The 22190-nt window shown below is 41.6% G+C and overlaps 1 protein-coding gene across 1 annotated transcript in view; it reads left to right on the top strand.

Moving 5' to 3' along the window:
* Positions 1-22190, top strand: part of CLIC4 (chloride intracellular channel 4) — a 67009-nt gene that overhangs the window by 26465 nt on the left and 18354 nt on the right. Inside the window, exons 2-3 of the mRNA XM_047083273.1 lie at positions 10332-10441; positions 20797-20922. Coding sequence (XP_046939229.1) covers positions 10332-10441; positions 20797-20922 — 236 coding nt within the window. The remainder of the gene's footprint in view (positions 1-10331; positions 10442-20796; positions 20923-22190) is intronic.

Here is a 22190-nt window from a genome sequence, read left to right as displayed (position 1 = left end):
TTCAATTCAGGTATTGGTCCTTGTCCCTAACATTATAGTAGAATCTTTTTTTTTTTTCCTCCTGAGAAGTCAAATCATCTAGTAATGTAATATAGTAATTACAATTATAGTTCTTTTAAACCAGATCTAACCATCCCACAGCATAAAGGACTTGATCTATAGAGGACTCCTGACACCATTATTTCCTCGACATTGTTTGGCTGTGAGACAAACCCTTAGAAACATTGTTGTTACCTTGTTTTGCTTCTGCTTAGTTTGTGTAAATAAGAATGTTCTTGGGGCACCTGGGTGGCTCAGTAGGTTAAGCATCTGACTCTTGGTTTTGCCTCAGGTCATGATCTCATGGTTTCATGAGTTTGAGCCCTGCATCAGCTCTGTGCTAGGGATTCTCTGTCTCCCTCTCTCTTTGTCCCTCTCTGTCTCTGTCTCTCTCAAAATAAATAAATAAACTTTTTTTTTTTTAAAGAATATTCTTGAATGTGAGTGTTTAGGTTTCTAAAAGGCTTTAGGTTTGGTTCGTTTAAGTCTTGATATGCCCTGGTTTGAGGCCAGATAGCGTAGTATTCCTTTAAAATATGGGAGGCGGCTGTTATGTACCCAAACTGCCTCTAACAAATAGTGACCAGGTTGCTGGCCTACAAAGAGCAGAGTCCAAAAGGCATCACGAGGAATTCAAATTCAAAGTCTAACTGTGGAGTAAACTTCCTTCCAGTCTTTATTTCTTGGCACATTTTTCTTCTGGGTCAGTGTTTACCAAAATGTGGTCTGCCCACCAAATGCATCAGAATTTGAATTGCTTGACGCACTTGTTAAAAATTGCAGATTCCTGGACCTCACCAGAGACCTACTGAATCTGAATGTCTGGAGGTGAGGCCTGGAAATCTGCATTTTAAACGCACTTCTTGTGGACTTTTCCGTAGCCTGAGATGTGAGAATGCTGCTCCTGTGCATTCTGTCACATCTCTGTCATTCATCTTCAGAACTTTTCCACGTTCATTCTGTAGCTTTTGTTTTACTTCATTTTCACATGTTTGGGGTGGAAGGCTTTTGTTTGCTTGCCTCTTTTTTTTTTAAACTTTCTTTATTAATTTTGAGAGCGTGAGTGGGGGATGCACAGAAAGGGAAAGACTCCTAAGCAGGCTCCGTGCTGCCAGCACAGAGCCCAGTGTGGGGATTGAACTCAGGAAACTGCGAGATCGTGATCTGAGCCGAAACCAAGAGTTGGATACTTAACCTACTGAGCCACCCTGGCACCCCCACCCTGGCACCCCGCCTTGCTTCTTTTTTTTTTTTTTAAGACGAAAAGATTCATGTGCATAGTACAAATATCAAAAAATTTGAGAGTGTAAAAGGTATGCAGTGAATAACTCCCTCCCAGTGTCTTGGCTTTAGAGCAGTTGTGCTGTTCTGAGCCCTTTGGTGTGTTGTCTCATTCAGTTCCCCTCAACAATCCAATGGTAGGTCCTGTTATTGTTTCCATTTTATGCCCGAGGAAGACTGGCCCAGAGAGGTTGAGTCACTTTTTCAAAGTCACACAGGAAGTGGTGGCTTTGTGTGAGTCTGGCTCTTAATTAACCACCGTCCTCTGCTGAATTAGAGAATGCAAGGATCAACTAGGTTTAATACATGTAAAGAGCTTGTTTTGGGAGAGTAGAGAGTTCATTTTCAGTAAGGTAAATGTTTTATGTGAACTCAGACAGCCTAGCCTGGAGTTTCATCTAACCCTGGTAGTTGGGTATCCTCATGTAATTTCACACGAATCAGTTCTTCTCTAAATTGCATGGTGGACTTCAGGAGTTGGTGATACTGAACAAGAAAATGGTAGCAACTGAGGTCTTTCCCAGGCCCTGCCATTGGCTGCTCTATTTACATCACCAGAGCTTGGGATACAGGAATTGTCCCACTCCATATCCTTTGGCTTTATTTGTAGACTTAGTTCTGTGATTCTTTTCCCTCTCTCATTTTCTGGAAGAATAAAGTGACTGGAGATTCTAATGACTAAGTGCTCCAACTTAAAAACCTGTTGTTAGGGCTTGAGTTCTGTGCATGAAGTGTCTTTAAAGTCAAGTAACATTTATTGGGGTGCCTGGGTGGCGCAGTCGGTTAAACGTCCGACTTCAGCCAGGTCACGATCTCGCGGTCCGTGAGTTCGAGCCCCGCGTCAGGCTCTGGGCTGATGGCTCGGAGCCTGGAGCCTGTTTCCGATTCTGTGTCTCCCTCTCTCTCTGCCCCTCCCCCGTTCATGCTCTGTCTCTCTCTGTCCCAAAAATAAATAAAAAGCGTTGAAAAAAAAATTTAAAAAAAAAAAAAAAAAAAAAAAAATAAAGTCAAGTAACATTTACTAAACTCTCACCATGTGCCAAGAACTGTGTGTACCCTAACAGACTTGACCCCCTAATAACATGGCATAGGAAGTCCAGTTTCACAGATGTTAAGTAACTTACTAAAGATTACACATCTAATAAGTAGTGAAGTCAGGATTCAAAATCCAGATGTCTGATTCTTTCTTTTAATTTATTAAAAAATTTTTTTAATGTTTATTTTTGAAGAGAGAGAGAGAGACACAGAGTGTGAGTGGGAGAGGGGCAGAGAGAGAGGGAGACACAGAATGGGAAGCAGGCTCCATCCTCCCAGCTGTCAGCACAAAGCCAGACGTGGGGCTCGAACCTGTGAACCATGAGATCGTGACCTGAGCCTCAGTCGGACGCTTAACCTACTGAGCCCCCCAGGCGCCCCAGATGTCTGATTCTGAACCCTGTTTCTGACATGCTCTGCAGACCCTATAGACGAGTGAAGGCTTGTTAAACCTCAGGACTCTAAACCTTGGTTCTAGCATGTGTTTAGGAAAATCTCTGAAGAAATGAATAATAGAAACCAGGTGACTTTGCCCATTTATCATGTTGTTTTGAGACTTTTAAGTTAATCTAAATCAAAGCAAGCCATTTAGTGTATTCAGATAGCAAATTTAGGTAGAATCCACAGTAAAGGTAAATGAAGCCTTAAGGTTTTTAAGTTTACTCTTTTAGCAGCATATTGTTATATACATTCCGTAGAAAGTATGTCAAGGAAAATAATTTAATGGTCAGGAGCACAGGTTTACCTTAAGTTCCTAGTTTGTCTTTCTTACCCTAGTCACCCCCTGCGGCCCCCCCCTTCCCCCCCCCAGTCCCTTGGTCACAAAGGAGGAATGGAGTTCAAACTTGCCTTCTTGGGTGTTTTAAAATGACTATTCTAACAACTGATTAAACTAGGTTTTCTAAGTGAGCCATTCCTTAACCTTGAATTAGTAAAACATTAAAATATTTATGGCATCTACCACTGACCCCTATTTAGCAATGTAGGAGTTAATATGGAAGTTTCTGATTAAATACTGGTATTAGGCAATTCAGGAATTACAACAGAGGCCTGGAGGGAGAAGGGTGAGCAATAGTGAGTGTGTAAGAGGAGCCCCAGATAGCAAGTTAAGCAGAACTGCTCCTTTTTTTTTTTTTTTTTAACGTTTTATTTATTTTTGAGACAGAGAGAGACAGAGCATGAACGGGGGAGGGGCAGAGAGAGAGGGAGACACAGAATCTGAAACAGGCTCCAGGCTCTGAGCTGTCAGCACAGAGCCCAACGCGGGGCTCGAACTCACAGACGTGAGATCATGACCTGAGCCGAAGTCGGACGCTTAACCGACCAAGCCACCCAGGCGCCCCAGAACTGCTCCTTTTGTAAGAACATTTGAAATGAATGTTTAGACCCAGCCTTTACCTGGAAAATTGGTGGTCATTTCTGTGTCAGTGGGATTATTCAAGTTTTTGCCTTATTTGGGTTTTCTGATTTTTGAGAAAACATGGACATGTTTGTTTTTTAATAAGAGATCATAATATTAGAACTATATATTCCAAGTTAACATTTATCTGGGATGTATATATTTATATTTGTAATTTGTGCCTGTGTATGTATTTAAATTTTTTTTAACGTTTATTTTTGAGAGAGCATGAGCGAGGGAAGGATGGGGGGGGTGGGGGACGGGATCGGAAGCAGGTAGAGCCTGATGTAGGGTTTGAACTCATGAACTGTGAGATCACGACCTGAGCCAAAGTCTGACACTTAACTGAGCTGCCCAGGTGCCCTTTGTGCCTGTATATTTAAAACCGCTTTTTTGAGATAATGATTCATATAGCATATAGTGCATCCATCTAAAGTATACAATTCAGTGATTTTTAGCATATTCACAGTGTTGTGCAGCCATCACCCCAGTCTAATTTTAGACTCAAGAAAAACATCCCTTTTTATCCAAACTTTCCTTCCTTCCTGCTCCACAGAAACCCTAGGTAGGTAACCACTAATCTACTTCCTGTCTCTCTACATTTGCCTGTTTTTTACATTTCATATACATGGAATTATACGCTACATGGTTTTTGGTGCCTGGCTCCTTTCAGTTAGCATAATTTTTCAAAGTTCATCCAATTTAGAGTGTGTATCAGTACCTTATTGCTTCTTCTTGTTGAATAATACTCCATTGTATGGATATACCACATTTTCTACATTTTTAATTTTGCCTTCTAATTTTAATACTTCTGAGAGACTTCTGCTTCTGGAAAGATAGAGTAGATAAATTGGTTTTTGTCTGTTTGTTTTTTGTTTTTTATTTTTTGTTTTCTGTCTCGATATATCCCAGACCCGGAGCTATAGGAGCCGGCAGCCTAGAAACACCAACAGGTGCAGACAAAAACCTTTCTAACAGAAGCCTGCTCTCCCTGGCCAAAGAACCAGGAATGGGCAGCCTAAGCTTAAGACGGAAAGTTTTTAGGGGTGCCTGGGTGACTCAGTCCGTTAAGCATCCGACTTCGGCTCGGGTCCTGATCTCACGGTCTGTTCGAGCCCTGCGTCGGGCTCTGCGCTGACAGCTTGGAGCCTGGAGCCTGCTTTGGATTCTGTGTCTCCCTCTCTCTGCCCTTCCCCGCTCGCTGTCTTTCTGTCTGTCTGTCTGTCTCTCTCTCTCTCTCTCTCTCTTAAAAAAAAAAAAAAAAAAAAAAAAAAAAGCTGTGACCTTGCCCCTACCCATAGCAGCAAAGGCCAAGCGGTTAGCCCAGACATCCCCTCTGGTGGTGGCCTATAACTTAACAAGTCCTTTATCGATCTGCATTGGGTGGTCTCCGGTGGGTGGCTGTTAAAAACAGTGCTTCATTGCTCCTCTGTCTCTGGGCATCTGTATACATGTTTCTACAGAATAAATTTATAGAAATGAAGCTGTTGGATTAATAGCATAAACGAAGCCTTCAAACATAACTGTTTGATGGATGGCATCAAAATATGGAAACATATAGGAAGTAGCACATTTTCAGTTTACGTTTTCTCTGTTCAGAGGGAGTGATTTCTGTTCAGCCTTTCTGTCCAGTGATTCTGTCCTCTGTGCCTTCCACTTGGCAGTTTAAGCTCATCCTTTGAGCTCTTTTCTTCTTTTCTTTTTTGGTTGCGAAATTTCCATCTCGTTCTTCTTTACACCTTCTACTTCTTGGCTGAGTCTGTGTTTTCACTTGTTTCAGGCTGGTCTTCATTGCTCCTTGAAGCACTTTTATTACGGCTGCTTTAAAATGTTTGTCAGCAAATTTTAACATCTCCGTCATCCTGATGTCCGCGTTGTTGGTTGCCTTTTTTCATTCAGTTTGATACAGTTCTTTGTATGACAAGCGATTCTTGCTTGAAACCGGTACCTTTTCATATTATGTTAGGAGACTCTGGCTCTTGTTTAAACTTCCCTAACACTCAGATAAGACTTCTGTGACACTGCTGTGGAGGGGGCTGGGAGGGGAGAAGGGCAACAACACTGCCTGGTTACTGTCAGAGACTGAATGTCTACAGTGGCCTCCCCTGATACCCCAGTGGGGTGGCCTCATTACCTCTGGTTGATGGTGAATGTCTGACTGCTCTGTACTGGGCCTCCTCTGACGTGCACCCGAGCAGGGGGGAGTAGGGCTTCCTCTTCCTGGCAGGGTTGGAAGCCCTGGCGCCCCCCTTGACCCTCTTGGCCACCATCCTGGCGAGGGCATGACAGCCTTCACAGGGTTGATTACATTACATTGGGAATAAAAATGCAGATTATAAAAAAGTTATGTAGGGTGCGATCACATATTTTTAAAAAAATTTTTAACGTTTATTTATTTTTGAGAGAGAGAGAGACAGAGACAGAGCACAAGCGGGGGGGGGGGGGAGGCAGAGACAGAGAGAGACACAGAGCACAAGTGGGGTGGGGGGGAGGCAGAGACGGAGGGAGACACAGAATCCGAAGCAGGCTCCAGGCTCCGAGCCCTCAGCAGAGCCTGACACGGGGCTCGAACTCATAGACCGTGAGATCATGACCTGAGCCAAAGTCAGACACTTAACCGACTGAATCCCAGGCGCCCCAGCAATCACATATTGGAAAAAGAAAAGTAGTATGTTCATAGAAAATAAAAATTCAGAAGAATAAGGAACAAACTAGTGAATGTTTCAAAGGTAGAGGAACTGACTTTCTGTAGTGTTTCAATTTTTATTTATCTTTAACATCATGAATATACTGTTAGAAGCAGTAAAAAGCAAAGTTTTTTTTTTTAAACACACTTTCTTAGATGCTATTGTTAGATATACCTATGTGTTAATTTTTATTATTATAATAAAGAACTGGGTATGGAATAAAGGTATCTTGATCTCCAGCATATAATGCATTCCACTATACCACAATGTCCTCCTCAGTCCATTGTACCAATAGGTTATGTTCAACGTAGTTCATATTGAAGAGTGTAATTTTGATCCTTTAACTTGAATGAATTTTATTGAAATGTTTAAATGGAATTTTATTACAACACGGATTAAAGGAGGAAGTCTTTGATTTGTGACTTCTAGAAATCCAAGTTTTTCCAGTTTCACTGTATGTATACTTGATGAAAACATCCTTTTAGTAGCTCCCAATCTTATGCTGTTAAAAGTTCAGAAAAACTTGTAGTTGGCAATATTTCTCATTTGAATTGTCCTGAGTTTTGGCCTTAGTTAATGAAAAGCAGTTTTTCAGATCTGCTTTAAAGAGCACACATACTTTTATTTGTGTTTGTATAGAAGAATCGTATAAGGAGCGCGGGATGCGTAACAAGCGTTAGACATGCCCGAGAGGGAAGTAGGTGCACGAAGGCAGAGGGGCATTCGTGTCCTGACTGGGTCTTCACGCAGCGTCCCCGTCCCAGGGTGCTTCTGTCTCTACTGTCGCATATGCTCTGTGGACTGTCATAGGGGTTATGGTGCGGTGTTTCTGATCTGTAGCCAATCGCTGTTTACATCCAGCTTGCCTTTGGTTGAATATCTTTCCAAGTGGCTCTATGTAACATCTTTATTACAACTTCTCTACCAATTTAATTATTTTACACTCCTATGGCAGACTTTTTGGGAAATTATAGTTCATTTCATAGATTAAACAAATGGAATAGGACAAAGTGAGTCAGACTTGTTCTTTGGCTACCAAACTATACTGCTTTTTTAGGAAGTCTGAAGTTTGGTATACTTTTTCTTGTAGTTATATATTTAAGTTTATTTATTTTGAGAGAGAGAGCGAGCAAGGGAGTGGCAGAGAGAGAGGAGAGAGAGAATTCCAAGCAGGCTCTGCACTGTCAGCACAGAGCCCGATGCAGAGCTCAAATTCGCAAGCTGCAAGTTCATGACCTCAGTGGAAACCAAGAGTAGGATGCTTAACTGACTGAGCCAGCCAGGCGCCCCTCTTGTAGTTACTAAAAGCATGTTAAAACCAGGAGGGGAAGGGGCGCCTGGGTGGCGCAGTCGGTTAAGCGTCCGACTTCGGCCAGGTCACGATCTCGCGGTCCGTGAGTTCGAGCCCCGCGTCGGGCTCTGGGCTGATGGCTCGGAGCCTGGAGCCCGTTTCCGATTCTGTGTCTCCCTCTCTCTCTGCCCCTCCCCCGTTCATGCTGTCTCTCTCTGTCCCAAAAATAAATAAACGTTGAAAAAAAAAAATTAAAAAAAAAAAAAAACCAGGAGGGGAAGACAAAACCAAACAAGAATGATAATAAAATTTGAGTATCTAAAGCCACAGCCTTGTGTAAAAATATTAATCCTCAACATATACAGAAAGAGAATACCTTAACTTTTTATTATCTGTGATAAACTCACTTTTATGTTATCAGTGTTCTCTGTGTGTGGGGATAGCCAGCATCCTCAAAAAAGCAGCTTTGTGTACCATTTTGTTACATTGTATCATTGGATGACTTAGTTTTATGAACTGACTCTGCTTTGTCCAAGGAATATCACCCTGACCCTTCCCACACCAGTGTTTCTCAGTGTGACTAGCAGGTGCTTTGCTGTGTGATCTCCTTGGGTGCCTGTAACAAAATGAGGATTCCTGGGCTCCACCCAAGCATTCTTCTTAATCACAATCCACAATCTCTGGGTATAAGGCCCAGAAATCTTCTATCCAAACTGTCTTATTTAGGTTATTATTATTGTTTTAAATTTCATTTTAGAGAGAGTGTGAGAGCAGGGGAGAGAGGCAGAGGAGAGAGAGAAAAAAAATTTTTTTTAAATTTATTTTGAGAGTGAGAGAAGGTACAAGTGGGGGAGGGGCAGAGAGAGAGGAAGAGAGAGAATGCCAAGCAGGCTCTGCAGCATCAGGAGAGAGCCTGATGCCGGGCTCCAGCTCACAAACTGTGAGATGATAACCTGAGCCCAAGTCGGACACTTAACCATCTGAGCCACCCAGGAGCCCCAAGAGAGAATCTTAAGTAGGTTCAGTGTGGAGCCTGACACGGGGGTGCAATCCCACGACCCTGGGATCGTGACCTGACCTGAAATCAAGAGTTGGATGCTTAACTGAGCCACCGAGGTGCCCCTTATTTAGGTTATTCTTAATCACCTTAAAGTTTAAGAACTAGACCTTCTGCAGGAAGTCAAGATTTGTGCAAGTTGCAGTACTAGAAATTAACATGAGTCAGTCTGGTTATAATTCTGTATATGTTTTGTTTCTGATAAAGAATGATTTTTATTATTATTATTATTTTTTTTTAAATTTTAACGTTTATTTATGTTTGAGACAGAGAGAGACAGAGCATGAATGGGGGAGGGTCAGAGAGAGGGAGACACAGAATCTGAAACAGGCTCCAGGCTCTGAGCGGTCAGCACAGAGCCCGACGCGGGGCTCGAACTCATGGACCGCGAGATCATGACCTGAGCCGAAGTCGGATGCTTAACCGACCGAGCCACCCAGGCGCCCCTGATTTTTATTATTATTATTATTTTTTAACCAAGCTTAGTTGTAACTCTCCCATGCTGATGAGGGAAGGGTTCTGGGATCCTCCTTTTATACCCGTGTGTTTTGTTAGTTGTGTTGTGTTTAATCGGTTAACGACTTTATTATTTTTTTTTACTCCACCCTATTTCCCCATTAGTTTAGGAATACTTTACTAATGTAGCATTTTACTGAAATGGCTTCTGAATATTTTGAGAGTTACTTTAGGATAATAAATAGTACTTGAATCATTCATCTTTGAATGAGTTGTCGAAAGTTATTTCTGGCTTTTTCCACCCTTTGTGGTGAAGAGGACTGTGTTTCTCCCTAGCAAGTGTTAGAATGTTCTCTTCCAGTATGCTTTCTTTCCCCCCTCCTGTTTCCTGCTTCCCCTGTCCCTGCTTTGTAAACTTGGGGGCACATGTGATGGAATTAAAGATTTGTCCCACTGATTTTTAGGAAAATTCTACCTCATCATTGAGCTTGGGGAAGTCCTAGTCATCAGCTGCTCCATTCACATTAAGTAGGATTACAAATAGCTTATTATAAAGATATCTTGTTATTCTCTTGCTCCTGAATGTGTAAAACAGGATATGGGATTTTTATAATGAGTGTTTTTTAAATGAGGAGGGGTTGGTGATGATTTTAACTTTTTGGAAATAGACACACCTGTGAATTTCCCTCTTTATGTTGCCTTGTAAAGAATACTGTCTCATAGAACAGGAAATGACTTACGTTTCATACAGTTAATTAAAAGCAAATGAAAAGCCTCAAACTAGCTACATTTTAAGCAGTCATTTTAGCCATATGTCACAAACGACTGCTGTGTCGAACAGTGGTGATACAGATCATTTCTACCCTTGCAGAAAATTTTCTAGGACGGTGCTATAGTAGACTGGCCATCTTTAAGAAGAGAGGAGGCAAATGAAAGAGCAAAATAACAGAAACCTGAGTTTCCACTCCTTCTGTAATGCAACTTTTGCTGTCTTCTTGGACCCCTGATTATAAGTCAGAAGAAAGTCTTTTGTTTTGAATGTCACCCCTCTGACCCTGGTTTTCGGTGTTGATTTCTGTTTCCTAGGCTGGGAGTGATGGTGAGAGCATAGGAAACTGCCCCTTTTCCCAGAGGCTCTTCATGATTCTGTGGCTCAAAGGAGTTGTATTTAGTGTCACAACCGTGGACCTGAAAAGGTAAGATTTTGTTGTGGTTGGAAATTAACTTGAGTGTATAGTGTTTTCAGTTTGAGCCTCTCCCCTCCCTATGTATGTATATGCTCTTTAAAGGAAATACATTTATTAAAGTTCAGCTGATTTGTGGACAAATTTAACTTGTGAAGTATTATGGATAACTCACAATATCAGTAAATTGCATTTACTGGCCACTCAGTCTTTTTAGGAAATTACTGTATCCTTACTCTTAACTTCAAGACCAGCACCAGGATCTTTGACTTCCCAGTGTAAACGTGGAACTATGAAGAACTTTCTAAGCAGACAGCTTCTTCATTTAAAAGGTGCTAAACTCATGGTGTATATTATCTGGATCCTTCAAGACAAGAGTGGGATTTTAGGAGGACGAATACGACTGTGGGCTATTTTATTTATTCTCCTTTACAGGGAACTGTCTGTAATATGATTTTAACCATATTTGGTTAAATATAATTGTGAAATAAGAGCCATTATCCATGGCCCTGTGATTATTCTTGCTCGGTGAAGAGTTGTTTCTAACTCTGCCTCCACAGGCCCAAGTGGAGAGGACTGGGAAGGGCCCTGATAGGTAATAGGCTCCTTGTGTTCAGGAGCCCCTCTGTTCTTCCTCAGCAAATAGGCTCGACGTGAAGAACATTCATACTTAGGGGAAAAGAAGAGATTGGTTTATTTATTAAAAAGAATTTTTTTTTAATGTTTACTTAGAGAGAGAGAGAGAGAGCGAGAGCGAGCGAGCGCACAAGTGGGGGAGGGGCACAGAGAGAGGGAGATGCAGAATCTGAAGCAGGCTCCAGGCTCTGGGCTGTCAGCACAGAGCCCAACGCGGGACTCGAACCCACAGACTGCGAGATCATGACCTGAGCTGAAGTTGACGCTTAACCGACTGAGCCCCCCAGGCGCCCCAAAAAGAAGAGATTTAAATCAAGGGTTAAGAACAGTTATAACAAAAGGAAATCTAGGATTGGGCAGTGGAAATGTATGCCTCTTGCACACATGCAACAACATGGCTTGTTGCTCATTTTTTTAAGCATTATCAGTCATGAACAGCGTCCAGGAAAAAACATGGGTGGCAGAAGTCATGCATGTTATCCCTCTGGGCGTCACAAAGCGAGACTTTTATCATCCCATTTCCAGTTCCAGGCTAGCATTCCCTGCATTTCTGTCGGTAGCTTAAACTTTATTCTTTACTTACTGCTAGTGCCCTTATTTGAGATTTTGGAGTCTTAAAATTTATTTACTGAAAATAATCCAGGAAGTTGTCCAGGAACCCGTTAATTATGTATATGAAGGCAGAGGTAAGGTAAGCCTTTGGGGACGGTAAGAGTTAAAACTGTAGTCTGTTTCAAAGGTGTGCCACCTCATATTGGACAGAGCTGTTGGAAGAATGAAATAATTCAAGTAGTTCTCCTTCTATGACTGTTCCCCCCCCCCCCCACATGCATTCAAAAAGCAAGTTTCCCAGTGTAACTTCTAAAAATAGACCATGCTACCAGGCACACACCCTTACTGTGTCTTAAAATACACGGATTTCTCCTATTCCATTTTTGGCTTGGAGCAAGTGAGTTGGCGGCCGTGCTTCGAAAAAGCCTTCTTTGAGCAGCTCAACACAGTGCGTGATTGTGGCACAGACCAGCAACAGTGCCATAAACGAAGGGAGTCTGGTTCAGGAAAGGAAGTGAGCTCATAATGGCTCTTTCACTCTTCCTGTACAAACTCTTGACGGCATTATTTCTGTACGTGGATTGATATTTGAGGATGTGTATGTGTCTCAGAGTGATATACGCTGCGTGTGAAAAGTGACACGTGGCAAGTAGGATTGAGGGATTCAAGGCTCCCTCATTAGTGAGTATTACCCCCCAGAGAAGATGTCTGTTTCTTTCCTAGGCTTTGTGTGAAACCAACAGCACTTGACACTGGAGCCTGTATTTCATAGTTTCCTTCAGAAATCTTGGGTCTACAGTACATCCAAAACCTTCTCAAGGGCAATTACACATGTATATATAAGGAGTACCTGGTAACGAATCCGTGCCACCTCCAGCCCCTGGTCAGCAGCTTCCGCTTCACAGATACCGTCGCATCTAGGTTTGGTCTTTATCCTTCCAGACCTTTTCAGTGAGTTAAGACACTTAAAGTCTTGAGTCAGATTTAAAGAGAGTGAACGCTGGCTCAAAACATCGTTGTGAAATGAAGTTGTCACAGAGGAATCAAGCATCCTGTAGTAAAAAAAAAAAAAACAAAAAAAAAACGTACCTCTCACAGTATGTTCTTAACTTTAAAAACTTTCGACAGGACTGTTTCTAAAAAGCTGCGGGGGAGAAAATGCCTACGGTGCTGATTTTCCTGCTTTTCCCGGTAATTGTCTATAATTCCTTGGTGAAGACTGCCGACCGCCCAACAAACCAGTGGAGAGCAGTGGGACTCAACTGAGAGCTATTTCGGGGCCCACTCTGTGCTCTGAAAAAATTATTGTTCCATGACATTTCATCCATAAGAACAAGCCAGTTTCTCGTTCTGGCAGTGTATGACACGTTCTCTTTGAATCTCAATTGATGTTAATGACTGTGCTGGTGGTATTCATGAGCCCCTGTGAGGCTTAGAACAATCCCCCTCGGCTTGCCTGCCAGTGCTGCCTTAATGCTTTAGTGGGAGTCATTCCTAAACCTCATTTTCTGTTCATGCTGCAATTGTATTGCAGAATTGGAGATTAAAAAAAAAAAAAAGTGCTCAGGCTTCAGAAGGAATTTGGGCTTTACATCAGCCACCATTTAAGCAAGATCTTCAGATGAATAGAAACGAAAATATTAAAATTGGGAGCATATTTAAAGGTGTTATCACATGTCATCAAATGGGGAGCAATGGATTAGGGATAGAGACCTGGTTCCGTGTAGAGCGAGCCCTGTCACTTATTTCCGTGGGACCTCGGGCAAGATGCCTCGTCTTCTCTGGAGGTCAGTTACCTTGTTTCTAAATTCAGGAAAAAGGAAGGAAAAAATAAGATTTCCCCAGTGTCTACTGTGTACTCAACACTGTTCAGGGTACTTTTTACTACTCATCAAACCATTTTCAGACACTTCTGTTGAATAGAATTCATTGTCTTATATCATACTGGCTGGACAGGTTTGTGGCAGTGATGAAAATCTTTGAAGACTTCTGCTACCTTCATTATACTTAATTATAAAAATTTTAAATCAACGATTAGCATCTTTGGAGCACAGATAAGCCTGAGAGGCAGGCAAGAGGAGGAGAAAGAAGGAAGAATGACAACAGTAGACTCCCCATCCCCTGTCTCTCTATCTCTGTCTCTGTCTCTCTCTGTCTCTCTCTCTCTCTCTCTCTCTCTCTCTCTCTCTCTCTCTCACACACACACACACACACACACACACACACACACACACACACCCCTGTTCACATGCTGAGACCCTGACTTGGATATATCTAAGTGTGGCCATATTTTGTCACATATTTGTTAGGTAAGCTTTTCTAGTTTTGGGGAATGAGAGGAGAAATGATAACGTTAAGAAATGAACCTTTTTTTAAGTTTACTTATTTATTTTGAGAGAAGATGCACGTGCGGGAGGAGCACACAGGGAAGTGGGTGGGGGAGAGAATCCCAAGCAGCGGAGTCAGATGTGGGGCTCAAACTCATGAACCGTGAGATCATGACCTGAGCCCAAATCAGGAGTTAGACGCTTAACCAACTGAGCCACCCAGGCGCCCTAGAAATTAGCTTTTTGTTGTCAAAGTGGTGGTATATTACCAGTGAATAAAATCCCTCCTCTGTGATGTTCTCTGAGAAAATAAATAAATTGGAGAAGACTGCTTTTAAAAATCATGGGAGATATGGGGCGCCTGGGTGGTTCAGTCGGTTAAGCATCCGACTTTGGCTCAGGTCATGATCTCACGGTTTGTGAGCTCAAGCCCTGCATCAGGCTCTGTGCTGACAGCTCAGGGCCTGGAGCCTGCTTCAGATTCTGTCTCCGTCTCTCTCTGCCCCTCCCCTGCTCATGCTCTGTCTCTGTCTCTCAAAAATAAACATTTAAAAAAATTTATTAAAAAAAAGTCTGGGAAATACATGTTTCCATTTTCCCATTTCCACTGTAAACTCTGAAACTTGCCTATCATTTGCATTGTCATAAATGATTTCCTTCTGCTTCACATGCTGATACACCATTCGTAAGGGACTGTGTAAGACTCACTTGTAAGTTGGCATAATAGTAGCATAAAGTTTTGGAAGATTATTATGACAGTTTAAACTTTAACGATTTTGTAATCATTTAACAAGTTACCACGGAGCTATAAAACTGATAGTTCTGCGTATTCTTGAGAGGCATTTATAGACTCAGAACAAAATCTGATTTCTAGATTCTTCAGGTAGTTTGCTTTTGTTATCATGTCTCTGTGATTCTACCCTTCTGAAAACTGTCCTCAGCAAGTTGAGAGGTCAGTTTGGTTTCCAGGTGGTGACAGCAGTGTGAATGACACATGCAGAGAGACTAAATGGAATGAACAGGCCAGCCTTTTAGAGAAATCATCCATTGCCTGCTACTGGCCAGTCAGGAAGGTACAGACTCCATTCTTTCCCTTTGTAAAGTTGACTTGAGCGACACGAAGCCCTTGTTACCACGACAAATCAAGATGTGTGTCTCATGAATGCATTATGAATCATATATACACCCCATGTGTAGTGTTTTGAGGGGGGGGAAGGGTCAGAAACACGGAGAGAGAGAGACAGACAGCCATAGACAGTCATACAGAGAGAGAGAGAGCTTCACTGCCACGTCTTTATGTTCTTTTTCAAAATGACTTCAAAGATGGTAAATCCTGTTGAGGTGGTTAAGAGCTGAATTAGAAAAATGGATTAATGGTGGATGTTCTTCTAAACTTAGCGTCAATTCTATAAACTGTGTTGATGAACTCTCTTAAGAATTATTGAAGTTGGGTTTGAAACCAGTTCGTGGGTGCTGTTTTGTTTTAACATGATTGCTCCACAGACTGACACTAAAGTAGACGAAGGTTTAGCAGCATACCACATTTAATCAAAAGAAAATCCTTTAACTGGTTGAATTGGGACACATAGGGAAATGCTTAGTAACTGGGACCTTGGCGTGTATGTTTTGGTGAATCCATGACTCATTCATTCAGTTGGTGACGTTAGTATTAGACTATAGCAAACCTAGAGAAGAATAATCAATAGGAGTACAGTGTTCTGAAACCAAGGATTTTTGGTGTTAACTTTTTTCCCCCATACTTGCCATACAGTGTTCAATATTCTCTTGATTTGTATGGATGAATTTTATGTCTTGAAAATCAGTACCTTCAAAAGGATCTCAATTAAGAATATAAGGTCTGTATACTTAGTATTTTTGTTTTCTCCATTTAGTGGAGTCAGCTAGTTACAGATAGGTCACCTTTAAGAACCGGCTCCAGTGTCCTAGGACTATACTGTGCTCATCTTCTAAGAAGCAGCTGGACCTGAGTCACCTGCCCGGTGTTCTCCAATTGTTGCAAGTGTACTGAATTAACTTTCAATTGAAGTTAAGCCACTTAAGTTGCTTAAAGTATTAGGTCCTATGAGGTTCCTCCTCTGTCTCTTGTATTCGTTTGTTTCTCTTTATTTTTCCTTTTCTTCATCTAGAAGCAAAACGGGAGAGAATAGAATATGTTTGTTCATCTACTATGACAAAGAAAAAAAAGACTACTCAGATAAGTAACATTAAAAAAAAAAAAAGAAAAGACACCTCAAACATTGAAGAGTATTTGTGCTCTTATCTCAAAGCACGAATTGTATGCACTTTGCTTTTTCTAGATGTCACTTAAGGAAAACATTTGAATGGGCTTGAATGAATCATTGAGGATTTATTAAAGGGCTTTTATGAAATAAGCCAAGGATGGCCTGAAATGTTGAGCCGTTGCCTGTGTTTCAGTTTCATGTCTGTCACGCTGCGCTTCTGAAATGTTAAGTTTCTGTGAAGCATCTGTAAGGTGAACCTTGTGGATCAAACAACACCTGAGGCCTTGGAGTGCCAGGGGAGATTCTGCTTGGTTGATGACCTGATAAAGCTTCTAAGTCACCTCAGTGTTTGCAACTTGAACATTTATTTGAAGTCCACTATTCCGTTGAGAGGCATTCAAGTTTCTTCTCAAATTTACTTTCACTTGGGGTAAGGACCTAACATGGTTCTCCTTCATGTCAACTCTTAATCCTGGAAAAGAGTTTCGTCACCTTTGGTTTTTCAAAATCTAGATAGGCTTTTGGCAGAAACAAAACGACTACCCACTAGTCCCTAATATGAACAGAAAATTGGTAATCGCGTGCCTGGTTTCACTTTACTTATAAGCCTCTATTAATCAGATTTCTTATTACCAGTCAGCTAATGCTACATAACCGGTTCTGAACCATCAGACTCAAGTAGAGTTTAAAAACCGCCTGTCTCATCTCCTGCAGCATGCTGTGTTAGTGTGCTACTGAAAGCCGTCATGGATTTCCTTTGCGTACTTTGGTTTAGTTCACTTTCATAGGCCTTATTTGATTTGATCTTCACGGGCAGAGCAGGGCTTATGTCCGCAGTGCAGAGGAGGAAATCCAGAGACCGTGATTTCCTTAGTCACATAGCTGGTGGGTGGATGGCAGAACTATTCAGTTTGAGACTTTAACCACATCCTTCTGATTCAGTCTTTGGCCCTTTCTTCTCTGCCATGCCAACTTTATCCCTCCTCTAATAAATTTGTTTGGAGAGCTAAAAGCTGTTACAATTTATTATAGAAGTAATAGCTGTTACTTATTTTGCTGCCCTCCCTCCATGTTGTTTTAAAGCATCAGCCCCTTTCTTCCCCTTTGTCTAACTCTACCCTGTTCATGAAAAAATTATTTGTGAAACACACAGACGTATGTTGTTATTACCTTACATTTAGGCATTAATCGACTGCTAGTCATAAAAATGCGGATGGATAGGTTTTATAACGTGGGAACAAAACAAGTCTTTTTTTTAACTCTAAAATGTTAAGATTTGAAAATAAATTGTTTAAACCCTGAACTGTTAGGGTTTCTGGACCGTTGGTAATGTACAGGGTCTTCCCGAGTTGAGCAGGAAATGGAGGGTAGCTGGGAACAGTCGTGAGCTGTGAGCTGGAACGTGAGGGGGCTTGAAGACCAAAGGTGACACGGCCGTGGACCTGCCGGGCCCGTTGGTGACCACAGATGAACAAATGGTCAGGGTGAGGCGTGAAAAGGGATAACTGAACAAACCAAAGAAATGACACCTGGAAAAGGACCTGCTCCGACCTGGATACTTACATGAGTTCGGGAGTCTCACAGGGTCCACCACTGTTTAAATATGTGTGCAGCCGGAAGACTGCTCAGCTTTCGTGATTCCAGTCATTTTGTGCTCAGCTTTACCTTTTCAGACCAAAGTATGCTCAGGAAAGGAATCAGAATTGCACATCAAATCAGATTTTGACTTTTAAAAGTCCTCTTTTAGAGCTTCGGTTCTTACACAAGTCATAGAAAATACGTCTTCTTTTTCTTTGGCTTGAAAGGGACGTGGGCTCTAGAGCTCAGGTTGAGGGGGCTTGGAGTTAGAAAATTTGGACTAAGCAGACATTAATAAGTCTCTTTGTTTTTGGAATGTAGTCATAAGGAGATGAAGTGCTTTCTAAACCTAAATGGGGGTGTAGGGAGAAAAAAAAGGAGAGGGACAGAGAAGGAATATGAATAAGACCAAGGGAAATTGATAAGCTGGGATGAGACATTGGGGCACACTCTGTTTTAAACATTATTTTCAGTGACAAAGTATTTCACCTTCATGATGCATTAAAAGACATCCTTTAAGGGGCACCTGGGTGGCTCAGTTGGTTGAGTGTTCTACTCTTGATTTTGGCTCAGGTCATGATCTCACAGTTCATGGGTTTGGGCCATGTCTCTCTGTCTCTCAAATAAACATAAAAAAAAAAAAGGGGTGAGCTTTAAAAACAAAAGATATCCTTTTAAATTCTGTGCATTTGTGATAGGGAAGGGCTATAATAGTATGTGGGGGAAAAGTTGCTTGAAGCAATATATTGCTTTTTTAACATTTAAGTTTCTTAAGGTTTATCTTTTTAATTGTGAAACTTTTCAAACATACACAAGAATAGAATAAACTTCCCCACAACTTCAATTCAGTTATCAAGATTTTAACCATTTGCTGTGTCCCTATTTTTTCTAATAAGTTTCAAAGCAAATCCCACTGTCATTCCAACCCTGCACCCTTCACTGTATGTCTCCAAACAGTAGGGACATTTTCTTACCCAGCCACAGTGCCATTATCACGTCTAGTCCCCAGCATATGATCCGATCTCCCTGGTTGTCTCCATAGTATCTTTTTTCTTTGACTGCTTTCTTCAAATCAGGATCTAAACAAATTCTACTCATTACATTTGGTTGTTATGTCTCTTAAATTTTTCTTAATCTGCAACAGTCCTTTCCAGCCCCCATTTGTGACTTTTTTCCCTCATGCCATTGACTGGTGGAAATCCATTCCATTGAACTGCAGAACGTCCCAAATTCTGTATTTGGCTGATGGCTTCTTTGTGGTATCATTTAACTTTGTTCAGCAACTCCTCATGTTTCCTGCAAATGAACTTTTTGGTCTCAGAAGTCCTTTATACACTTAAATTATTTGAGGACCTCAAAGAGCTTTCAATTGTGTGGGTTGTATCTGTCAACTTTACTGTATTGGAAATTAAAGCTGAGAAATTCAAAAAACATTTACTAGTTAGAACAAATATGTCTTAAAAAATGTATTTTCCAAAACAAAAGAAGAGTGGCATTGCTTTCCATTTTTGTACATCTCTAACGTCTGCCTTAACAGAAGACAAATTCTCATATCTGTTTCTGTATACGTTACCTTGTGACATCACACACCAGGTAGTGTATGGATAACTCTGTAGGCATGAAAGAATGAGGGTGAAGAAAGTAAGTGACGTGTTAGTATTATGAGAATGGTTTTGACTTTATGGACCACCTGGTTGAAAGGGTCCCCTAGACTGCATTTTAAGAGACAGCTGCCTTAAGAGACTTGATTCTAGATTCAGGGTCAACTTTTTTGTAAGGATACCTCATAGATGGTGATGTACGCTCCGTCTTTTATCATTAGGATCACACTGTATTGGGTCATATTATTGATTCTAGGATTCGCTGATGGGTTCAGGCGAGCCACTGTGATTTTTAATAGGGTGGTACCAGTGTTCTGTGGTATTAGTAGCTGTAAGTATCCAATTTTGCCGTCTTTATCAGTGTTCTGTGTATTTTCAGTTTTCCCTAATTAATAGGAAGGAAATGTCGTCACAGTTTCCTCTTGAATTTCTTTGGTAATTGGTTTTTTGTTTTGTTTTTACATTTTTCCACGTGTCCACTTACTTTATCTATTGTGTATCAATTTCTTTTGACTCCTACCTGTTTGACTTGTTGATGGCTTTTTAATGAATTTGGACAAAATTCTCATCTAATACGTATTTTAAGCCTTTCCTGTTCACTATCCTGTTTTGCCCTTTCTGTCTGTGTTGCATCTTACTTTTGGTTATGCTATCTCTTACGTACTGAAGTCATTTTGACTGGTGATCTCTTTCCTCGCTGAGAGTAGACTTCTAGGAAAGTGGAAAATTGGTAGCACTGAATTGGAATCTTGCAGTTGGAAAAGGCTGTGTGAATCAGCTGCTCTTGTTCCGTGTTTTACAAAAAGAAAAGGAAGACCTAGAAAAGTTACGGTTTACGCCATGTCTACACAACGAGTGGGTGCCAGAGTTGAGACGAGAGACCGTTTTCTCTCAGTTCTACCACCGTTTCTTTCTTTTTTTGAAATTTTTTTGAAATGTTATTTATTTTTGAAGGAGAGAGAGAGAGAGAGAGCACGAGTGCGGGAGGAGCAGGGAGAGAGGGAGACACAGAATCCAAAGCAGGCTCTAGGCTCTAAAGCTGTCAGAACAGAGCCAGACTTGGGGCTCGAACTCACAGACTGTGAGATCATGACCTGAGCCGAAGTCGGACGCTTCACCGACTGAACCACCCAGGCGCCCCTCTGCCACTGTTTCTAATAAGCACTTCCGTTAAATTTGGAATGAGAATGGGGGACTTGTCTTTTGGTTAAAAATCAAAGATTTCTGATTTTCTCACCATGAATTTTGTGCTTTGTGAAGGTTCGTGTCTTATTAGAAGAGCAGTGCAGGTGTTGTACTTAGTGGAAAAAGTACTATTTCTTACTCATTTTTACATACTTTAACATTTAGAACCACTCTGAGTATTTAAAGTATTGTTGCCTTCCCAGAGTAGAAAATGATCCAGTTTTGACCACTGTTTTGCCCAACAGGAAGCCTGCTGACCTGCAGAACTTGGCTCCTGGGACCCACCCACCATTTATAACTTTCAACAATGAAGTCAAAACGGATGTAAATAAGATTGAAGAATTTCTCGAAGAAGTCTTATGCCCTCCCAAGTGAGTATCAAAGAAAATGCGCACGGAAGTATTGCCATCTCTTTAAAGTTTGGTCTCTTCTGGCCCTTGGGGCCCTTTCTCCGGATGGTCCTGGGGTCAAACTCTTACAGCAAGCATTAAGGTGCAGTGGCTGGGCTTCCCTTCATTCATTATAATTCAGCTCCACAGATGTCAGAACTGGCTTCTGGCTCGGCCAATAAGCCTAGATAAGAGTACACACTGAAGGCGGGTTTGAGACGTGGGAGCTACGTTAGGTTAGCTCTGGTAATTTGAGGGGTAGTGGTCCCAAACTGAGAAGTTTGGGAAGGAGAAGAGATGGAGAGAGAGGTTCAGATGCAACCTAGCCAGAATGGCTAAGCAGGAGTGTGGAATACGTTGCCGGGGGATTCCTCATCAGGGCATTTTAAAGGCAGCTGTCTAAAGCTGTCACCCAAGGGAATTGACTCTTCAGACTGTGTCCCTGGGATTCAGTTTTTATTTATGTATTTCTTTGAGCTGTTATAGATTCCCAGGCCCTGCACATTAGCCCACGTGGTTAATGATTTTGAAGTACTCAACTATATTTCCTACAATGTGAGGTACACTTGAGGGACAGATGGACTGTGGTGACAGTTACCCGCATTGCACGTGTGCAGTGTTGCATCCTACTATAATCCTAGCGTAGGTTCAATGCATCATGGATTTCTTTTAGACTTTTCTGGTGCCATCATCCTGAAAACAGAACTGTTTTTCTTCTGGCCTGGGGCTTTCTTGCTAGTTGATCTGACTTTTACTCGCCATGTCCAGATAAATTTCCCAGGAATGGGATTATTGGGTCAGAGGGTTCTAAAACAATTGTTTCCTCAGAACTCACTCGCTCATTTATGCTACAACCAAAGCCCTCCGAATACAGTAGTGAGTAAGACACAGTTCCTACCCTCAGGAAGCGCGGTCCCTTATGGATGGAGAGGGGGTGGTGGCATGGTGAAGGGAAGTGAGTGGAGGCAGGAAAGGCTTTAGAAAAGAGACAATACCTGGCTTAAGCTTTAATGAACAAAAAGTGGCATCCTGCAGGTGAACGAAGGAGAGAGATGGGCAGTCTAGGCTTTCCACAACTGTAGCGACGATTTTCATTATTCCTTCTTGTTGTTTTTCTCAGAGGGAATAGACATTAAGATAATAGATAATAGTAGAACTAATATCAAAAATACTCAAGTTTCTTAGCATTCAGTGCTCTGTGAGACATCACAGCTTCTTGAATCGGACCTGGAAAATAAACATTTTCACTT

Source organism: Lynx rufus, unplaced genomic scaffold (genome assembly GCF_022079265.1).
Source record: "Lynx rufus isolate CCGP_SWC_20201006 ecotype Redwood Valley unplaced genomic scaffold, mLynRuf1.p SCAF_2, whole genome shotgun sequence".
NCBI classification, from domain to species: domain Eukaryota; kingdom Metazoa; phylum Chordata; class Mammalia; order Carnivora; family Felidae; genus Lynx; species Lynx rufus.
The sequence above is the reverse complement of the archived record's forward strand: the minus strand, read 5'-3'. Positions and strand labels throughout refer to the sequence as shown.